The 20,474-nt window shown below is 41.0% G+C and overlaps 1 protein-coding gene across 3 annotated transcripts in view; it reads right to left on the bottom strand.

Moving 5' to 3' along the window:
• Nucleotides 1–20,474, bottom strand: part of LOC107588840 (neuronal membrane glycoprotein M6-b-like) — a 70,323-nt gene that overhangs the window by 41,253 nt on the left and 8,596 nt on the right. Inside the window, exon 1 of one of the 3 annotated variants that reach the window (XM_016277073.1) lies at nt 3,143–3,480. The exons of 1 other annotated variant lie outside the window; for it this stretch is intronic. In XM_016277073.1, coding sequence (XP_016132559.1) covers nt 3,143–3,206 — 64 coding nt within the window. In that variant the 5' untranslated portion in view covers nt 3,207–3,480. Of the gene's footprint in view, nt 1–3,142; nt 3,481–20,474 lie in introns of those variants that run through there. One more of the 3 variants, XM_016277075.1, reaches the window with a different exon arrangement.

Raw genomic sequence — 20,474 nt, 5'->3', positions numbered from 1 at the left:
AAGACCCAGGTAAACAATGAATTAATCTTTTCTGTTTCTTATAGCAGTTTTGTATGGTTTGTAGTGTGATCAACGTTTGCGTAAGTAGTAGACGTGTTAGGGAAGTAACACGTAACATTTAAATTATATTTTGCTAAAATGAACGAAATGACTCGAAAAAAGATTCGTTCATTTTGCTGAACGAGACTCAAAGGTCCGAGTCGGTAAAATGATCCGAACTTCCCATCACTAATGGCTTGCTGAAAAGGAAAAAAAAATAGGGACTTTTATCCACTGGTTTTTGATTGGACTGTAAAAAGAGGGTGTTGCGTACCAGAAAAGAGGCAGATTTGAATGCGATTGGTTCAACTGCAGCGAGGCTTTGCATATGCCAGCAGGGAGGAGTCCATATATATGCATGGATGAATTATTCACAATAAAGCCAGTAACATGCATTAAAGGGGTCATATGATGCTAGGGCTAGACGATATGGCCAAAATTTATATCACGATATATTTCTTAATTTCCGTGCATTAACCAGGATAACGAGAATGAAACATGCTCCGAGTTGCTTCAGAAAACAAAAAAATAGAGCAACAACAAAAGCATGTTGCTGGAAATGGCTATATTATTGAAAATGCAAACTGATTGTCTGCCAGCAGGAGGCGCTGTGAGCGGTGGAACTAACGGGTTTCTCCAGTAATGGCTGTAAACAAAGCAGCTCCGCTCTTGAACGCTACTTTATCAGATAAAAATGCCATCTAAACTATTCTGAAGACAGTCGGTTCCCTTCAGAGATACATTCATATAAAACACCCGCGACGCGTTTTGATTTTGAAACGTTTTCTCATGTTAATTCAACAAAATCAAACGCCACAAATAAATCAATGTATGGGAAACACTGGTAATGTATATTGAAACATCAGAAATGTGATTAAAAATCATATCACCGTTATTGAAAAAAATTATATCACGATACATATTGATATTGAATTATTGTCCAGCCCTACGTGATGCTATTTTAAAGATAATTATTTTGTGTATTTGGTGCTTAACCAATGATTCCTAATTGCATCTACTTCCGGAAGGCCAAATAAAGTGCTTTTGCTTTCGCACTGAAACACAGCATCTCCCTGACATGACTGCATCAACACTACTGCTGTTCCTGAAACATTTGGGTGGCATTATGCTAATATTTCCACATAGTGACGTAGATGTGTGGGGGCGTGTTAGAACGAGGCATTTTAGGTAGGTGTGGCTGACTCTTAACTTTAATAAAGAATATCTCTTTGGATTTGAGACTTTAGTCTTTGCAACTTTACAGATCTTCTTTATGCACCAAGAGCTTGTAACACTCGAAAGAGAAAGGAAAACTTGAAATCGCATCATATGACCCCTTTAAGAAAATCAATCAATTCAAGTCCATTTTGATTTCATGTCAACTCCAAAATCAATCAGCCTATCCAGGACAAAGCATCAGAGCACCTGTTTCAATGTAACTGTTGCCTTATTAAAGTTGAACTTCACAGCTGAAAAGATGAGCTTTTAATAAAACTGGCTGTCTACCTAGAAACATGAAAAACACCCATAATGCACTTTGATTATGGCACCGCCCTTCTGCTATTCTGACTGTCTGTGGGTGAGAATACAAAACTGCAAAACATACTGCTCATTTACATACACTACCGACAATGTAAAAATAAAAAGCTAGTTGAAAATGGTCAAACTTATCCTTTAAGTGAACAAATAATGTGCCTCCAAAGCTCAAAGAATGACCAAAGAGAAAGCATCTACAGCAAGCTGACCTGACAGAGACCAACAGTTCTTGCATCAAATTTTCATAAAGACTACTTATCTCTGCATATTTTAGTTGTGACACATATGGTACCATTAGGTCTCTCTCTCTCCATAATGTATTAATCTAATCATGCTGGTGGCAAAATTGTTCAAAATTTAACACGGAATCGAGGATAAGAACACAGTGGAAAGAATAAAGCCATATGGAATTATCTGCTTGAATGTCATGATAGACATGATTTTATGAGCTGTGAATATTAACAAATATGGGCTACATCTCCAATGGTTCACGGCATACAGTAGTTATATGATGAAGCAAATGCACCAGTGGGTGGAGTGAAGGAGCATCCTCCTTGTTGCTTTGATGTTTGTGGAGAACTTGGATTTTATTGCACAATAGCACAGTTATCAAATCCATACCTCCGTCAACACAAAAGTATTACACAAATAGTCCGGAAGCATGAATAAAAAGTCAGGTGGGGAGGGTCAAGAGGGGAGTCCTCGAGCAGAAAACCTTGTTCAGATAATCCTGAACCATAATCATCACTGAACTCAAATCACAAATAGGCTAACTTGTATTTACAGACACATAGCCTACGTGCGATTTATGTAGAGTGCCCTGATAAATGGCGCTTTGAGGGCATGTTTTCTTCAGGTGCTTTACATATTCAAAGCATGCATTGGTTTCCATATCTGATAGGCTACTTTTATTGTGCGAACGCACTAAAAATAATTCAATGATTTTTGTCAAAAATGTTTACATAGCGCGACGTTGAACAGCAAAGGAATTCATCAAATGTATAAATCAAATCTATCACAAACAGAGGAATTCTTCCATTAGTTTGACCAGCGAACACTACAGCAATGTAAACAACACCTTCAATACAATGCGACACCTCCATCTCGTCACCATCAACAATACTATCGACACCAAGACAAAACAACATTTAGAATATGCTTAGTGATACGATACAGTATAGTATTTATTATTGACGCATCAGACAAAAGAAATGTGTTTTATTTTTATTGCGTAGAGTAAATCACTAACAGGAGCTGCGCTTATTCAAATCATCCTCACACTGGCAGCGATGGAAACGATTCTCCAAAGACGCAGAGGAGAGATTTGACATAACCATGCAGCCCTCCAAAGGTAGCATAAAAATGCGCGTTCTCTAATCGAATAAACGACATAAAAGAATTTTAATGTCAAGTGAATGACACGAGGAGGACCCTCAATCAATAAAATATTCGATTTGCGCGCAAAGCGAAGCCTTCGCAAATAGGTTAAGCCGCTCTCTAAACATCTAGCACGAGCAGAATAAATCCGAGTCGAAACACAAAACAAAACGAATACACAGTTACAAACCTTTGCTTTCTTCCCTTTCATCCTGATTCTCCTCAGCCGTCGTTTCTGGTTTCATCCCATCCATTTGGAAACGAGTATGTTGGATACACTTCCCTTTGCCTGGTCTCTCTCGCTCCAATATAGGAGTATTTTACAGTCCACCTCAAATATGTAAATGTTTTGTCAGAACGGATGTCGCGCAGATAATTGATTCATAAACGATACGAGCTCGGCCGAAGAGGATCTCGCGTAAAGGAAGACTACAAGCAGATACACGGAGGAGAGAGAATCCGTGAGAGGCGAGGAAAAACAGCCACTCCACTGCCAGTCAGGTTGACATAAACAGTCCCAGCTGTAAACAGTCACACATGCTCACTCTCTCTCCGTCCCCCTCCCTCTCTCTGTCCCCCTCCCTCCCCGAATTGATGGGACGACAGAAAGCATAAACTGCACTTATTAGGATAGGGGTTACATATGAATTAAAAGTGATGTGTGCTAAATGAGACCTAAAGACACTTCAACTATTATTTTATTCTAAACATCCACATTTAAATGGTGAGTGCCCCCTGTTTTTTAATAATAATAAAACAATGGTCAAACAAAGAAATACCATCTGTCTGGAATCCTCTTAAACAGTATTAACTCTCATGCACATGACCTTCTGCTGCATTCAGCTAAACAAAAGACTTGCACGTACTGGTAAAGTCAACTGTCCAGGAAAGAGAGCACACTAAATACCATCGCTATCATTACCATTTAAGGAGCCTTAAAACCCAGAGGGTATATATGAGGTCGTATTTCAACAGTCACCCAGTTCAAAAGCAGACACTCATGGGGAGAGTCACATTAAATCCTGATCCTGAAATAGATGGCACCCTATAGTTTATAGGGTTAATGAATGTACAGTATACTTGTACACAACTAATACTAATAAAATGGACATGACTAATAGCATAGCTAAGTAATGTAAACTTAGTGTAATTTCTAAATGTCTGGGTTTTAGCTTTAAGCTCCTATTGTTTCCCGGCCGATCCCACCTTCTCACAAATACCTGCATGCTATTGGTCAAACTACTTTTCAGTCATTACCTTCAGCAAATATGAACACAAAACCAGAACCCAGGAAAAAGAGGATGCATGGTCACCCTATACTAGTATGCTGTAATAGTGATGGACCTGCATTTGTTACCCTACAGATATTGCTACTTATAACCCATAAAATTTTGTTTTGTTGGTATAACGCTTTTAGGCTGCTTTAGCGATATAATAAACTTCTGTAAGTAGACCTAATTGTATTATACATGAAAATGACCCATAACATTTTTGTGGAACCGCAATAGTGTTTTATCACACTAAAAAAACGGCAGCATCTAAATTAAGTGGTTCTATTTAAGTCAAAAATATGATTTAATATTGCTCATTTATACCAACAAAACTACTTGATATGGGTTATATGATGTACAAATACATCTTTAAAGTAGCACTTGCAGGTTACCACTTTATGCAGTGCATAAAAATACAAAAGTGAACTGAGAAAGGCGTAGAGATTACTGTCCATCTCATTAAAACACCTTCCCTCCTCAGGCATCAAAAACACAGCAAGTAAAGGAATGCGAGTGGTAGTGGATGTGCTGTAAACAACCTCAAACGTCTGGTTGTAATTTAGAGTTCTTACCTCCTTTAAAGTGTCACATTTTACAAGCAATTTAGGATGAAATATACAGTTTATGTCAACAAATTTGAGCCTATCTTTTACTTCCTGGAAGGTTGCTGAACTGAAACAACCTTGTCTTGGTGGAAGAGGAGAGATTAGAAGATATTGATCTACGCTTCTCACTGAAATTACAGTATATATAGTAATGAACTGAGGAGTAATAAGAACAAATCAGGAGGAGAATTTGTGTGTATTTACATTTATTTGAAAGATATATGCCCTACACTCTTAAAAATAAAGGTGCTTCAAAAGGTTCTTCACAGTGATGCCATAGAAGAACCATTTTTGGTTCCACAAACAACCATTCAGTCAAAGGTTCTTTAAAGAACCATCTCTTTTTTACCTTTTTGTAATCTGAAGAACCTTCTTTCGCCACAAATAACCTTTTGTGAAACAGAAAGGTTCTTCAGATGTTAAAGGATCTTTATGGAACCATTTAGACAAAAAGGTTATTCTATGGCATCGTGAAGCACCTTTATTTTTAAGAGCGTAACATTAATTAGTTCCACTATTTTGGGGGGTTGGGGGGGGGTGGGCTAAGACCATATAGGATCCGATGGGACACACTGGAACTTGTCATGACGCGGGGCTCAGGGACCGTTTTGCTCTGACATACTACAATAATCTCTAAATTTATAGGTCACTGTCACAGATTAAGTGTTTGTCTGGTAGATGAGAAATGGTGTCTGGCACAGTTTATCTTCTCATCACCAAAAAAACAAAAACAAAACATACACAACACATACAACCTTTTTTAACCTTTTTTTTTAAACCTTTTTTAATAAGTACAAAATTATAAGATATTGGCCAAGGTGTCAAATTTGCAAACCTTGGAAAAAGGAGAGGTAAATTTTGTAGAAATTTGTTTTCACTTTGACATTAAAAAAGAACACATTTGTTGCTCATTGTCGAAAAAGCCAAACTAAATCAGTTGTGTTTTAATGTTGGGAAAAAACCACACACACTTTTCCAAGGGGTGAATACTTTTTTATAGGAATTGTAGTCCTGCCAAGTTTTTACTGCAAAGCCTTGGAGCTTTTTAAGCCTTGAAGTTTTTTTAGAGATATACTCTCTCTTTCTCAGGTCAATGTAAAACAGAGGCACTTGGTCAAGAAGAGAAGTATGTTTTATCTATTTGTCTATAAAAGTGGAATTCTATACACCCTCAGAGTACAACAGCCCACTCTCCCTCATAACAACAGCATAATCCCTCATGGCTGTGTAGTTTAATTACTCTGTTCGCTGTTTATTAACAGGGACAATAGCTACATTTGAGGTCTCTACAGAAGCTCAGAGTAAGAGCCATTTAGCTGACAATAGAGAAAATAACGGATGAACGTTGGCTGCAATTTGTGTTGCAGAACTTCATTATGCCAACAAACTGTCAACCACTGAAAAGCCTTCAATAAACACGGTTTAGGACTAATCGTAGTTTTAAACTATGTTAATTATTGATAACAGCAGAACCAGCTGTGGGTAAAAGAAAAGAAAATATTGTGATTGTTCAAAAGAAAAAAAAATTTAGTGGGTAATAACGATATTCATGCAGTGTTTTAATGACCACAAAGGAAAAAGTTAAAAAAAATCACAATAATAATAATAATAATAATAATAATTTAAAGATTAGTAAAAAAGTCAAAATTAAAAGAATAGTACAGACAAAAAAAAGAAACTATAACAGCAGAAAGCACCAAAAATAACATTAAATGACATGGTACACATTCAATTCTTAATCTGATTTATGTTTGTTTTGTTTTGTTTCTTTTTAGCACATGGCCTGAGTAAAGAGATTTTATGTATTCCTGTTGAACAAAGCAATATTTGCTTTTAGGAATGTACTTTTTACCCATAATAAAATTGTATTACAATTGGCGGAGATGTCTTTCAAGCTTTGTCAAATAAGCAGCCTATTGTGTAAGGGATAAACTCAAAAGGAAACGATAAAAAAATAAAATAAAATTAATAGCAGACTAATGGTCTATTCACATTAAAAGAAGAATTGCACTGGAACAATGGCATAACCCCAATGCACATTTCAGATGGTCTGCCATTCAAGTATCAGAAGTACAGAATGCAAGGGAAGAAAGTTCAAGATGCTAATTTCCTTAATAACTCCAATATGTGCCATTTGATTTATTTATGAGAGAAAGAATCAAAAAACAGAATCTCTAGCTTCACATCCATCTTTAATGCTGTTTCCAGATAATTCAGTGTTTCATGTGGGTTAGCAAAACACTAACCCACATGAAACACATGTTAGTGCATCTGGTTATTGCGTGTTCATTGCCAGACCATCAAAAAAATAATAAGTCGATAGGAATGTATCTAATCAAAATCTTGTTTGCATCACACATTTGTGTTTAGTTAAAGGCCTGTTCACACTGACAAAATGCAATTTAAATAGCACAACATATACAATGAATGGATGAACATATGAACTCATGTCTCAGTCTGCATATTTTCTTCAAAATCAGAAAAAAAGAGAGCCACTAAAAATGTTGGATTGTCAAAGTGTGAATACTAGTATTCAGAATCAGAAAGAGCTTTATTGCCAAGTGTGTTCACACACACAAGGAATTTATCTTGGTGTTAGGAGCTTCCGGTATAGAGAATACAAACAAAGTGCAGACATACATAAAATGAGAGAATAGACAAAATTATGAATAACAATAGTAATAAAATATACAGAAAAAGGAAAACTGTGAATGTGCATATGTGCTATTTACAGATGAAGGTTTAATGAGTTATTTACAGCTGTGCAGTACTGAGGTGTGTTATGTGTTTTTTCAGGTGCGATATGGCCTGGCGGGATAAACTGTTCTTGCGTCTGGCTGTTTTGGTGCACAGCGCTCTGTAGCGACAGCCAGAGGGCAACAGTTCAAAGAGAGAGTGGGCTGGGTGTGAAGGGTCCAGAGTGATTTTCTTAGCCCTTTTCCTTACTCAGGCGATGTAAAGATCTTGGAAGTTGGGTAGAGGGGCACCAATAATCCTCTCATCAGTCCTGATTGTCCGTTGTAGTCTTCTGATGTCTGTTTTGGTAGATGAACCAAACCAAACAGTTATAGATGAACACAGGACAGACTCAATGATAGCAGAGTAGAACTGTTTCAGCAGCTCCTATGGCAGGTTGAACTTCCTCAGCTGGCAGAGGAAATACAGCCTCTGCTGGGCCTTTTTGACAATAGAGTCAATGTGATTGTCCCACTTCAGGTACTGAGAGATGGTGTTGCCCAGCAGGAACCTGAATGACTCCACTGCAGTCACAGTGCTGTTAATGATGGTGAGTGGGGAAGAGTGCAGGGGGCTTCCTCCTGAAGTCCACGATCATCTCCAGTTTTGAGAGTGTTTAGCTCCAGGTTGTTAAGACTGCACCAGACAGCCAGCTGCTCAACCTCCTGTCTATAAGCAGGCTCGTCTCCGTCCTTGATGATGCCGATGACTGTTTGATGTCGTCCACAAACTTCAGGAGCTTGACAGAGGGGTACTTTGAAGTGCAGTCATTTGTATACAAAGAGAAGAGCAGTGGGGAGAGAACACATCCCTGAGGAGCTCAAGTGCTGATTGTGATAGTCCTGGATGTGTATTTGCTCAGCCTCACTAGCTGCTGCCTGTCTGTCAGGAAGCTGGTGATCCACTGACAGATGGAGGTGGGCACCGAGAGCTGGGTCAGTTTGTCTGAGAGAAGGTCAGGCATGATGGTATTGAAGGCCGAACTGAAGTCCACAAATAAGGTCCTTGTGTAATTCCCAACTGATCAAAGTGTCTTTATAACCCCCTGCCCTAAGCCCATGTGAAGCAGGATTTCCAGATGCATAATAAATACTTTAAGATGGGGTGTATATTTGCCTTTAAAAATATAGCCCCACTGAGGGTGAAAACATTAGTTAGCTTCTCAAATTCTCAGAGAAGAGGATGTGAAAACTGGGTCAGAATTCTACTTGTGTTGCTGAACTTGTCATTATTTCCCAACTGATCAAAACTAAATCAAATCAAACCAAAACACTGCACAGTGCACACAAATATTAAGGCCTGTTCACATCAAGAAAAACAGCTACGTATAAAGATAACTAAAACTATAACTGAACACTGAACTGACTGGAGCTACATAATGACACTAACTGTTGGAGCTTCTTTACAGCAGAATTTGAGGTCCGCGTCATTGATTCCTTTATTTTCCTGACAAAATCTTGTAAGTGCAACAAAAATAAATGTGACTTAAAGGCACAATAAGTAATTTTTGCCGCTAGAGGGCGCATATTCAAAACAAACAAATGTTCCACTTTGATGTTCCGCTCCTTCCAGTCGTGTGTATGTGGGAAAAAAAAGCAGCGCTGTTTTATCATACTAGATACATTTGAAAGTTCTATTATAATGCTGCTCTGTGCGGTTGTCACCGGTCAAGCTCTTTAAAGCAGGATGAATTCTGATTGGCTGTCAATATTTTTATGGTTCATCAGCAGAAAAAAAAGAACACTCTGAACGTGATTCCAACTATATCATTCCTTGTCGTTTTTGTTATATGTCGATGTTACTATTCTCATAGAATTACATAAATTATTAAAACTTTATAGTTATCGCTTCAGTTATTGTGCTTTGTGTGAATGAGCCTTTATTCTACCTCTTCACATAACTAAATTCTATTCTACGTATGTAAAAAAAAAAATTGGAAATCTATTTGGAAATCCAGACATATGGTTGGTCTAGTCTAGTTCATTTGAGACAGAACAACCCAGTGGACACATCTCTCCAGTAATGAGCCCATTACTGTTCTTTTATGTGCCCTGACTAGAGAGTTAATGTGGAAATAGGGGTTGCAGCACACTGAAAGGTTTCCTTTTGAAGTCCTGTAAACAAAAAAGTAATTAAAGTTGACAGACAGGGCCTAGTCCTGTTCCACTTAGGAGAGAGGTTTTCAATGAGACCAGAGTGATGCCTCAGATGTCAAAGTTTAGGAAGAGAAAGATGCAAGTTAAGGGTGAAGTGATATTTGTTGTTAAAATACTGTCTCCTAGCTTACTATGCAGAACAACTGTAAGTAATCCATAGGTAGGTTTTCTCCAAAACATGTGATTCTAAACTGTGATTGTTACACCACTGCTCTATGTGTCTGAGCAGCCTGACATACAGTAGCAGCACTGGCTTAACCAATAGGTTGAGAAGTAGATACTCTATTTACTATTAAATCAACATCAAAGAATCAATGAACATTTCAACAGAACAACAAAAGAAAGACACAAGGCTTATATGCTCCTGTAATTTGTGCCCCTAACCGTCCCTAACTAACCCCAGATTTTTATGCAATCCACTTGGCCAATTTAAATAAGTACTTTAGTCCTGTGGCACAGAGTACTGCTGTTTAATGCCAACAGAACTCATGACAGTGTCTCTATAGCAACATGTTAGCACTGCTGAGAGACAACAAAAGGAATGTTAGGAGAGGTTTTAATCATTCAAAACTGCTATGAACCAACACTCGGGTATCTACATACAGTATTCCATATACAGTATCTGGTTTAACACCATCTATTTCTCATTAAACGATCATAACAGTATCAGTAGTTTTACATTTGTTAGATTGCAGCTCCATTTTAAAATGGTATAGTAACTCATAATGTTATAGATAACTCATCAACATTCATATTCATAAATGTTAGTATTGTAAATTTACTGTTGTTCTGTAAAATAAAATAATAAGACAATAATAATGATAATAATAATAGTTACAACAGCTCTATGAATACATTTATTGTAACATTCACACAGTGTTCAAATTGGGATCTATAATATTTTATAAGAATTCTCTTCTGCTCAGCAAGGCTGCATTTATTTGTACAATAAAAAAAAATACATGCCTGATTCAAGAAGGGGGTCTCAAAATGGGCAAAAAATATTATTTTACTTATTAATTTGAAGTTAAATTGCACTTTGTTGGTATAATGTCTGCTAGAATGTTAAAAGTGTTAAGTACATATTTTTAAATAGTTGTTTTGTAATTTGTCACACTCACACTGGACGTACCATCTAGAGTTCTTCAAACAATGAATGGAGGATGCTGAATACTGGCTTTTCTTTTTATTTCGTTTTTTCCCAAGCCAATGAAGTGCAGAGTGCTCACGGGTGCAAAACATAGAAAAAATTCCATAGGGGAAAATCCCTTAAGGGTACCAATAAAAATCCTACTTCAAAGTACAAAAACAAACAAACAAACAAACAAACAAAAACAAACAACCTTGGTTCAGGTTTAACAATGATTCAATCAGAGGACTCCTCAATAGCTACTACACTCACTGCACCCCAGCTAAAGACTCCCCGACTGCTTCATTACATGAGAATTTATACACTTGGGTTCAACCATTTCCCAGAAGCCGTAATATCACATGACAATAATATGAAGCATTAACACATAAAAGGATTAAACATCGAATAACACTATTTCCTTCAATACACCAAATCTCAATAGCACAATATACCATAACTTCAATTTAGCAATAATTATAGAAAGTCAAATAAAAGAACTCATAAAACTGTTTCCACCCCTTTCCAGTCATACTTGGTATCTCTCGTGCCCCCCCCCCCCCCCCTCTGCAGACGACCACTGTCGTCCTTAGTGTCGAACCTCCACCCCACCAAGAACCGAGGTTGAAAAGCCCGTTTCAGCATTTACTTCCTCTGGGATGTGGGACAAAAAAATCAGCAACCTTGTTTCTGGCTCCCGGGCAGTATTTCACTGTGAACTGGTAGGGCTGAAGAGACAAAGCCCATCTTGTAATCCGGGCATTGGAGTCCTTCATTGGATCCAACCATTGCAGAGCTCGATGGTCGGTTTCTAACACAAAGGGTCTTCCCAGAAGGTAGTACCGGAAGGAATCTGTGGCCCATTTTATGGCCAGGCACTCCTTCTCCACTGCTGAATAACAGGTTTCTCACGGGAACAGTTTCCGGCTCAAGAAGGCCACTGGTCTGCGGTCTCCATCCACTTCCTGCACTAACACCGCCCCCAGTCCAACTCCAGAGGCATCTATCTGCAGGATGAATGGTTTCTGGAAGTCCGGGCTCAGCAAAACGGAGTCTCCACGTACTGCCTCCCGTAAGTCCTGGAAAGCTCGCTCACATTGCTCCGTCCAGACCACCTTGTTGGGAACTGTGGCTCTAGTGAGATCTGTAAGCACTTCTTGGGATTGATGGTAAGACCTGCTGCCTTAATTCTCCCTAGGACTTGCCACAGATGTTGACAGTGGTCTTCCCAGGTTTCACTGAAGATGACCACATCGTCCAGATAAGCTGCAGCAAACTCCCGAGTGCCTTGCAGGATCTGATCCATTAGACGTTGGAAAGTCGCTGCCGCCCCCTGCAGGCCAAATGGCATAACCCGGAAATGGTATAGCCTAAAAGGGGTTTTAAAAGCTGTCAGTTCTTTAGCTCTGGCAGTTAAAGGAACCTGCCAGTACCCCTTACATAAGTCCACGGTGGATAGATATTTGGCCCTGCCCAGTCTTTCCACTAACTCATCAATTCTTGGCATCGGATAGGGGTCTACCCTAGACAAGCTGTTAATTTGTCTAAAGTCAATACAAAACCGCAGGGTGCCATCTTTTTCCGGGACTAGGACAATGGGGCTACACCACTCACTCTGGGAGGGTTCAATCACCCCCATGGAGAGCATAATGTCTAGCTCATCTTTAAGCACCGTTACCAAGCGTTCAGGGATCCGATAACTCTTCTGGCGGGCTGGTGTTGCCTCCCTAAGGATGACATCATGTAGCACCAGGTCAGTACACCCCAGTTTCTCCTGAAACAACTCAGGATCCAACCGCTGCTTTACGTGGTCTCTTTGGGGCTGCTCTAGATGGGATACATCCACTGCTTAATGGACACAGCTGGTTGGAAAATACTGTTCTGCCGGTTCCTCTTCTTCCCTGACCACCTGAACACAGAAATGAGCAGCCTCCGACTCAGCCCTAGGGTGGAATTCTTTCAACAAATTTGAAGATTTGCTTTTTCTTCCCCCGCTCTGGCATAAAGATCTCATAGGTGACACTGCCAGTTTTCCACACTATCATGTAGGGACCATGCCACTTAGCTAGCAACTTATTCTCACTGGTAGGCAGCAGCAGCAGCACCCTTTGGCCCGGCTCAAATGATCTCTCCCTTGCCTTCTTATCATACCACACTTTCTGAGTTTGCTGGGCTCTTTTGATGTTCTCCTGAGCCAATGATGTCATCTCTTCCAACCGCTCTCTCATTTGGATCACGTACTGGACCACACTGCAAGTACCATCCTTGGGTCCCTCCCACTGTTCTTTAAGCAGGTCCAACGGACCTCCCACCTGTCGGCCATATGACAGTTCAAATGGGGAGAAACCTGTGGAGGCCTGCGGCACCTCCCTGTAAGCGAACAACAGATATGGCAACCATTGGTCCCAGTCTGCCCCTGACTTAGAAACAAACTTGCGCAGCATGCTTTTTAGGGTTTGGTTGAAACGCTCGACCAAACCATCTGTCTGGGGGTGGTAAGTTGTGGTCCTAATAGCCCTAATCCCCAACAGTTGGTACACCTGTTTTAACAGCAAGGACATAAAATTAGTACCCTGATCGGTTAAAATTTCACGGGGAACGCCCACCCTAGAAAACAGCTGCACAAGGCACATCTGTCTGGGGGTGGTAAGTTGTGGTCCTAATAGCCCTAATCCCCAACAGTTGGTACACCTGTTTTAACAGCAAGGACATAAAATTAGTACCCTGATCGGTTAAAATTTCACGGGGAACGCCCACCCTAGAAAACAGCTGCACAAGGCAGTTAGCTACTTGTCTAGCTTTGATGTTTCTAAGGGGAAAGGCTTCGGGATACTTGGTGGCATAATCACAGATCACTAGAATGTACCTGTTCCCAATCTTACTTCTCTCGAGGGGCCCCACTACATCCATTCCCAGGCGACTGAAGGGTGTGTCAATAACGGGCAATGGTAATAAATGTGCGGGTGCCACTCTCCTCCCTGAAGTCATCTGACACTCTGTACAGGTACGAATGAACTCAGTTACATCAGTATATATCTTAGGCCAAGTGAACCGACTTGCAATCCTTGCTAATGTTTTATGTTTGCCTAAGTGTCCAGCCCATGGAACAGAATGTCCCAGAGTCATAATGGTATGGCGCATTGATTCCGGAACTACTACTGCCTCAACTTCCCCTTTCACCTGATATAGTATTCCCTTCTTCAGGATGTACTTTTCCTCCATTAAACAAGAGACAATGTCATTTCTAACCCCATCTACCTCAGACACCTTCTGGAACCAGTCTTGTAAAGTAGAATCTTTTTCCTGCAGTTCCACTATGTCCTCAGGGATAATCACGTTAAGAGGCCCTTCAGGTAACGGTAGCTCCTCAACCTGCCTATTCTCCACACTACCCCCAAATTTAAGCTTACGCCTTTCCTTTTTAGATTTATGTCTTTTCTCACAGGCTGCCTCAACATCAACATCAGCAAATGGCAACTCACTGAAGTCTGCTCTAGCACTCTGAGCCCGGGTTACCGCATAACAGGACTGAACCTGGGACACCAAATCACAGAGAATGGGGAGATCTTGCCCTAGGACTACCTCCCGAGGTAAGTGGGCCGAGACAGCCACATGCAACAAGAAAGTCTGCCCCTGCACTGTTAAGTAAACCTCAGCAGTAGGATACTCCCTAACTTCTCCATGCACACAGCAAACTTTACTGAAGGTCTGAGTCATATATTCATCCTCCGGAACCAAGCTGTCATGCACTAGCGTCTGAGTGCTACCTGTATCCACTAAGGCTTTGGCTGACTGACCATTCACCAGTACCTGTATCAATAATTCTGTGGTGTGTGCTTGCAAAGACTCGTGTGGCGGGTGGGGGCATGGAACATAAGAGAGAGCAGAATGCTTCACCTTCCTGGATGGACAAAGGGGATTAGTATGTCCTAACTCACCACAATAATAGCATCTAACTTCCTGCTTGTTAGTTCTATCGCCTTGCTTACCAGCAAAACTCACTTTACATTGGGCATGACCACCCTCGCCCCCAGACTTACTTGGCCCTCTTTGATTCCGACCTCCAAAGCTGCGCTGGGCATCTCGGCGTGCGGCCAGGTACCTCTCTGCCAGCTTGGCTGCTTCTTCTGCTGTGGCCGGATCATGCTCCTTAATCCACACAGCCATGTCAGGATTCATCATTCTCATAAATTGTTCCAAGATAATGAGTTCCGACATCTGCAGGATAGTGCAGGCCTCTGGCTTTATCCACTTCGAAAAGAGATCTTTCAGTCGCACATAGAGTTCCCGGGGGGTCTCATCCAGTAGAATCTCTGAAGAGCGAAACCTTTGCCGGTAGATCTCTGCATTAATCTCATATTTTATCAGAATCGCCTCCTTGACTTTGTCATAGTCCTGAGCATCAGCCCCATCCATGGCCACATAGGCACTACGTGCCTTTCCTGTTAACAGGGGAACCAGTCTTATCGACCAATTGGTTTTAGGCCATCTGCATGCGGTGGCCAATCTCTCAAAAGTCGTCAGGAACTGCTCAATGTCGTCATCTCTTGTCAAGGGATGTAACCTCGGCTCAATACTTCCTGCTGATGTACCTTCTCCTACAGGCACTGGACTTACAGTTGGAGAGGTTGTCTGATCTTCCTGTCGGTCCCCTCCTGCCTAGATCTCCAAGACCTGGTGCTGAATTTGCTGGAATTGGTGCTGCATACTCCACCAGCACTGGTCTTGCTTCACCATTACTTGCTCCATTCGATCGTCACGGGCTGCTTGTGACTGCAGGAAAACTTTAACCAGGCCGGCCAGTTCTGACACCATTCCTTCTGTTGAGCCCACTGCAGGAGAAGATGTTATGGGGTCACTCACACTCTCAGCAACTGTTTCTGCCACCTCAGCAGTGCTGGATGCCTCCTGACTTAAACCTGGCTGTTCTTGTAGCAATCCACCTCGGTCTTGTCTGGTCTTGGGTGGCATTATGATCCCACTTCTGACACCATTTGTCACACTCCCACTAGACGTACCATCTAGAGTTCTTCAAACAATGAATGGAGGACACTGAATGCCGGCTTTTCTTTTTATTTCGTTTTTCCCAAGCCAATGAAGTGCAGAGTGCTCACGGGTGCAAAACATAGGAAAAATTCCATAGGGGAAAATCCCTTAAGGGTACCAATAAAAATCCTACTTCAAAGTACAAAAACAAACAAACAAACAACCTTGGTTCAGGTTTAACAATGATTCAATCAGAGGACTCCTCAATAGCTACTGCACTCACTGCACCCCAGCTAAAGACTCCCCGACTGCTTCATTACATGAGAATTTATACACTTGGGTTCAACCATTTCCCAGAAGCCGTAATATCACATGACAATAATATGAAGTATTAACACATAAAAGAATTAAACATCGAAATAACACTATTTCCTTCAATACACCAAATCTCAATAGCACAATATACCATAACTTCAATTTAGCAATAATTATAGAAAGTGAAATACAAGAACTCATTAAACAGTTTCCACCCCTTTCCACTCATACTTGGTATCTCTCACTCCCCATGATGCAACACAGCAAAGGTATAAAAAGGCTGACAAAAGTCCTTTCGGGTCTTTTACTCAGTTCAAGATGGCCACCACTATGTATGCTGATCCAGGTAATAGCCAACCGTTTATAAGAAAAGCTTAAATGTCCACTGGTTTTAGTGTTCAGGTGTGTAAATGTGTATGTGTATGTGTGTGGGTGTCATCCATCTCTCCACCTTGCTGACACATCCAGGTAAATAAAGAGTTTTAAAACCCAAGTATGTGTTTATGTCTTAATGCAAAAAAGGGCCAGGCAGAGGGAACAGAGGGCAGCTCTGTGACATAATTGATTTTTTATTTGAAAAGCAAGACAAAACAGTAAAAAGCACATTTTGGCAATTTGTTTATGCAATGGTGAAAAAAACATGACAAAATACATGTTCGTTCAGTATTTAGTATTTGGCCTTCGGCCCAGTGTTTCATTTTGTTCGGCTGAGGCTTTGACCAGGAATTTTCATTTCGGTCTATCCCAACTGTTTTTGCTACCTAATATTTTTGTGGAAACTATGATACATTTTTCCATGATTCTTTGATAAATAAAAGGTTTTAGAGAACCGCATTTGTTTGAAATAGAAATCTTTTGTTTTTGTTGTCACTTTTGACCCAGTTAATGTGTTCTTGCTGATTTTTTTCCCATCTTATCCCAAACCTATTAGTGTCACGGAACTGCTGCTGTGAAGGAGCACAGAACAAAGGAGCGAGGAGATGTAGGAGAATTTACTAATTTTAATAATCAAAAGGAAACAGAAAAACACACATAGCAAGGTTGACATGAACAATTCCAGACAAGGGAGAACAGAATGGGCTCGAACTCAAATAGGGCAGATAACGAGGGGTAGACAGGGGATGAGGATAACTAATAACAAGGAACAGGTGATTACTAATAATGGTAAAAAGGAACTGAAAGGACCAAATAAGGATAAACAGGAACTTAACAGGAACACACACATGACAGATATCGCTCCCCTGCCGGAAGGCATGTGCCGCGCCGTAACAGTACCATCGGGGAGTGGGGGTGGGTGCCCTGGAGGCTGGTGCAGGACAGGAATAGGGTGGAAACTGTAGCGACTCAGCTCATGACAGGAAATATGAATAATTAACCATAACTAGTTATAATTAACTATTCATATTTTAGATCCACTGTAGATATTTAGCTGACCACTCAGGGTCAACTGTCTTGTCAATTCTAAGATGTTAATTTCCTGGTTAAGGGAAATAACTTTCTTACTGTACAATTCTATACGTTTGTAACGTAAATCTGCATGATTATTGACTCCGGTTATGAGTAAACAATGAACACGTCAAGTGTGATACAGGTAAGGTTTTATTAACTACATAAACACTTAAACTAGTCTAACATACTACATAAACACATTAAGCTGGTCTAACATACACATACACACACACACACATACAGTTGGTATAGGAAAGGGTTAAAGTTTAACTCAGCATAGAAAGAGGCATAAAGAATGGATTTTATGGAACACTTTGCATGTATATTCAACAGATCAAAGCCTTCAGGGATACGTCAGATTCTTAGTTCAAACACACCTTTGTAAAAAGGTGTAACTGATACTTAATGTATCAATTAATAAGACTAAGTTTGATACTTGCGAGTCTCGGCTGTCTGAAAGAGATTCCTGATGCAATCTTAAGGTTTCCAGTTGATCTTTGCTGAATTTGGGTCGATGAAAAGAACCAGTTTGAGTCAGTGTCACTTGATGAATGGAAAGGACTAGGCCGAAGAAAGGCCTGGCACCGATGCTTTGGTATCCTGAAGCGTTTTTCTCACATCTTCATCTTTGCTTCTGACCGAACCACCGACTGGGGCGGGTCACATGAAGTGTGGCCTTTAAGGTCGGAGAAGATCCCCGCCTTTCAAGATGGGCTTGTCCAATGAGAGAGATGGAAATTCCGAGCGGGAGGTGGCAATTGCTGGAGGGTTTACGACTCTTTGTCTCTAAGCATGGTAATTTGCAAATGGACTTGAATCGAAATTACTAAAAGTTCTCAGGACCCTAATATATATTGCCTATGTACCAATATATAATATACACGCTTGTTTCGATCATAAGAAGGCGAATTCATAGATACTAAACACAATATATGTAAGGTTATATGAATGAGTGGTTTATCGTAAGCATGAATAAAATAGTCTATAATACAACAGATTAATACAAAACAGCAATAATATACACAATGGCCTGAAGAATATGTGTGTTCATTCAAAGAAAGGTTTTCCTATGAATTAATTAGTAGAAAAGTCAATTTCTGCTCTGCCTTCCCTATGGGGACAAAGAGTGGGTTATTCTACTCACATTCCTGGGGGGTCATAAAACCAGTGATATCATGATTAGTTGTCATGGTGACCAGAGGGCCTGGTGTTCAGCAGAAATCCTGGCATCCAGTTTATTGAGTGAGGGGACTGTGACGATTTGTTAATCTAATGAATAATTGATTTGTTAAATCAAATTAAAATTAGTGTGTCAGATTGGTCGAGACGCTACAAGACCATGAGAGCCTCCAGGGCGGATCTGGGAGTTCAGGGGGCCATGGCGGAGCAGACAGCCCCCCCCCCAAAAAAAATGTTCTTGGGGAAAACTAGGAATCCTGGGGGCTGCTCTGGAGGATCGGGCACTTGAGGGTGCTCTGGAAGGTGCTTTTGAGGAGCCGACTCTGGAGGGCGCTTACGAGGAGCAGACACTTGAGGGCACTCTGGAGGTGCAAGGCTGGTTAACTCGGGGGAATCAGGAGACGAAGGAGGGCTGGACGGGACCAGCGGAGACGAAGGAGAACTTTCTGGGGATGATTCCGGGGCAAGGACAGGAGCCGAGAACTTCGGAGGCAGTGCCATGTCCAGAAGCGCTAAGTCAGCGGCGGCCGGCGGGCTTGACGGAGAGCTGGTTCTGGACGCTCTCCACACCGGAGGATCCCTTCCCTCCAGCTTAGTCCAGTGGTGTCTGGAAGGTCCACGGGGCGATGGTAATTAGCCCCGATCCAGAACAAAGAGTTGAGCGTTGCATGATCTCGCATCATCCAGCACCGTATATACACGGCGAGCTCGCAGAACTCCCATGCATAATCCTCAAACAGGAGATCTCTGCGGGCTAGGGCCGAAAATCGTGCGGTGGTTTCCATTGCCGCCAGGGAAAACAGAAACAAAAAACTTTTCAAAAATGGAAAAGAAACACGGGGTGGAAAGGCGCCGCTCACTTTATGTCGGTCTGGAATTCTGTCACGGAACTGCTGCTGTGTAGGAGCACGGAGCAAAGGAGCAAGGAGATGTAGGAGAATTTACTAATTTTAATAATCAAAAGGAAACCGAAAAACACATGTAGCAAGGTTACTCAAATAGGGCAGATAGCGAGGGGCAGACAGGTGATGAGGATAACTAATAACAAGGAACAGGTGATTTCTAATAATGGTAAAAAGGAACAGGAAGGACCAAATAAGGACAAACAGAAACTAAACAGAAACACACACGTGACAATTAGTGGTATTCTATCATGTTTTCCACAAAAATATGCAGCACAGCTGCATATAGACGCATTTAGGTAGATCAGGGGCCACATTCCCTTTAAAAACAAACATAATCCACTGTGTCTTCAGCAGCTCAGATGTCGGGAGTAAATGACGACTGCTATGTTCATTATTACATCCAACAACAGAACATCTCAATCGCTTAGGAGCCATTCTTGTCTACTCCTGCTCCGGCGTCGAAAACAATGGCGGACTGATGACAGTTCACTACTCACATTCCTGGGGGGTCATAAAACCAGTGATATCATGATTAGTTGTCATGGTGACCAGAGGGCCTGGTGTTCAGCAGAAATCCTGGCATCCAGTTTATTGAGTGAGGGGACTGTGACGATTTGTTAATCTAATGAATAATTGATTTGTTAAATCAAATTAAAATTAGTGTGTCAGATTGGTCGAGACGCTACAAGACCATGAGAGCCTCCAGGGCGGATCTGGGAGTTCAGGGGGCCATGGCGGAGCAGACAGCCCCCCCCCCAAAAAAAATGTTCTTGGGGAAAACTAGGAATCCT

Source organism: Sinocyclocheilus grahami, unplaced genomic scaffold (genome assembly GCF_001515645.1).
Source record: "Sinocyclocheilus grahami isolate Dianchi unplaced genomic scaffold, SAMN03320097.WGS_v1.1 scaffold108.1, whole genome shotgun sequence".
Classification (NCBI taxonomy): Eukaryota; Metazoa; Chordata; class Actinopteri; order Cypriniformes; family Cyprinidae; genus Sinocyclocheilus; species Sinocyclocheilus grahami.
Note: the sequence above shows the minus strand (reverse complement) of the source record. Positions and strands in the feature narration are given on the sequence as shown.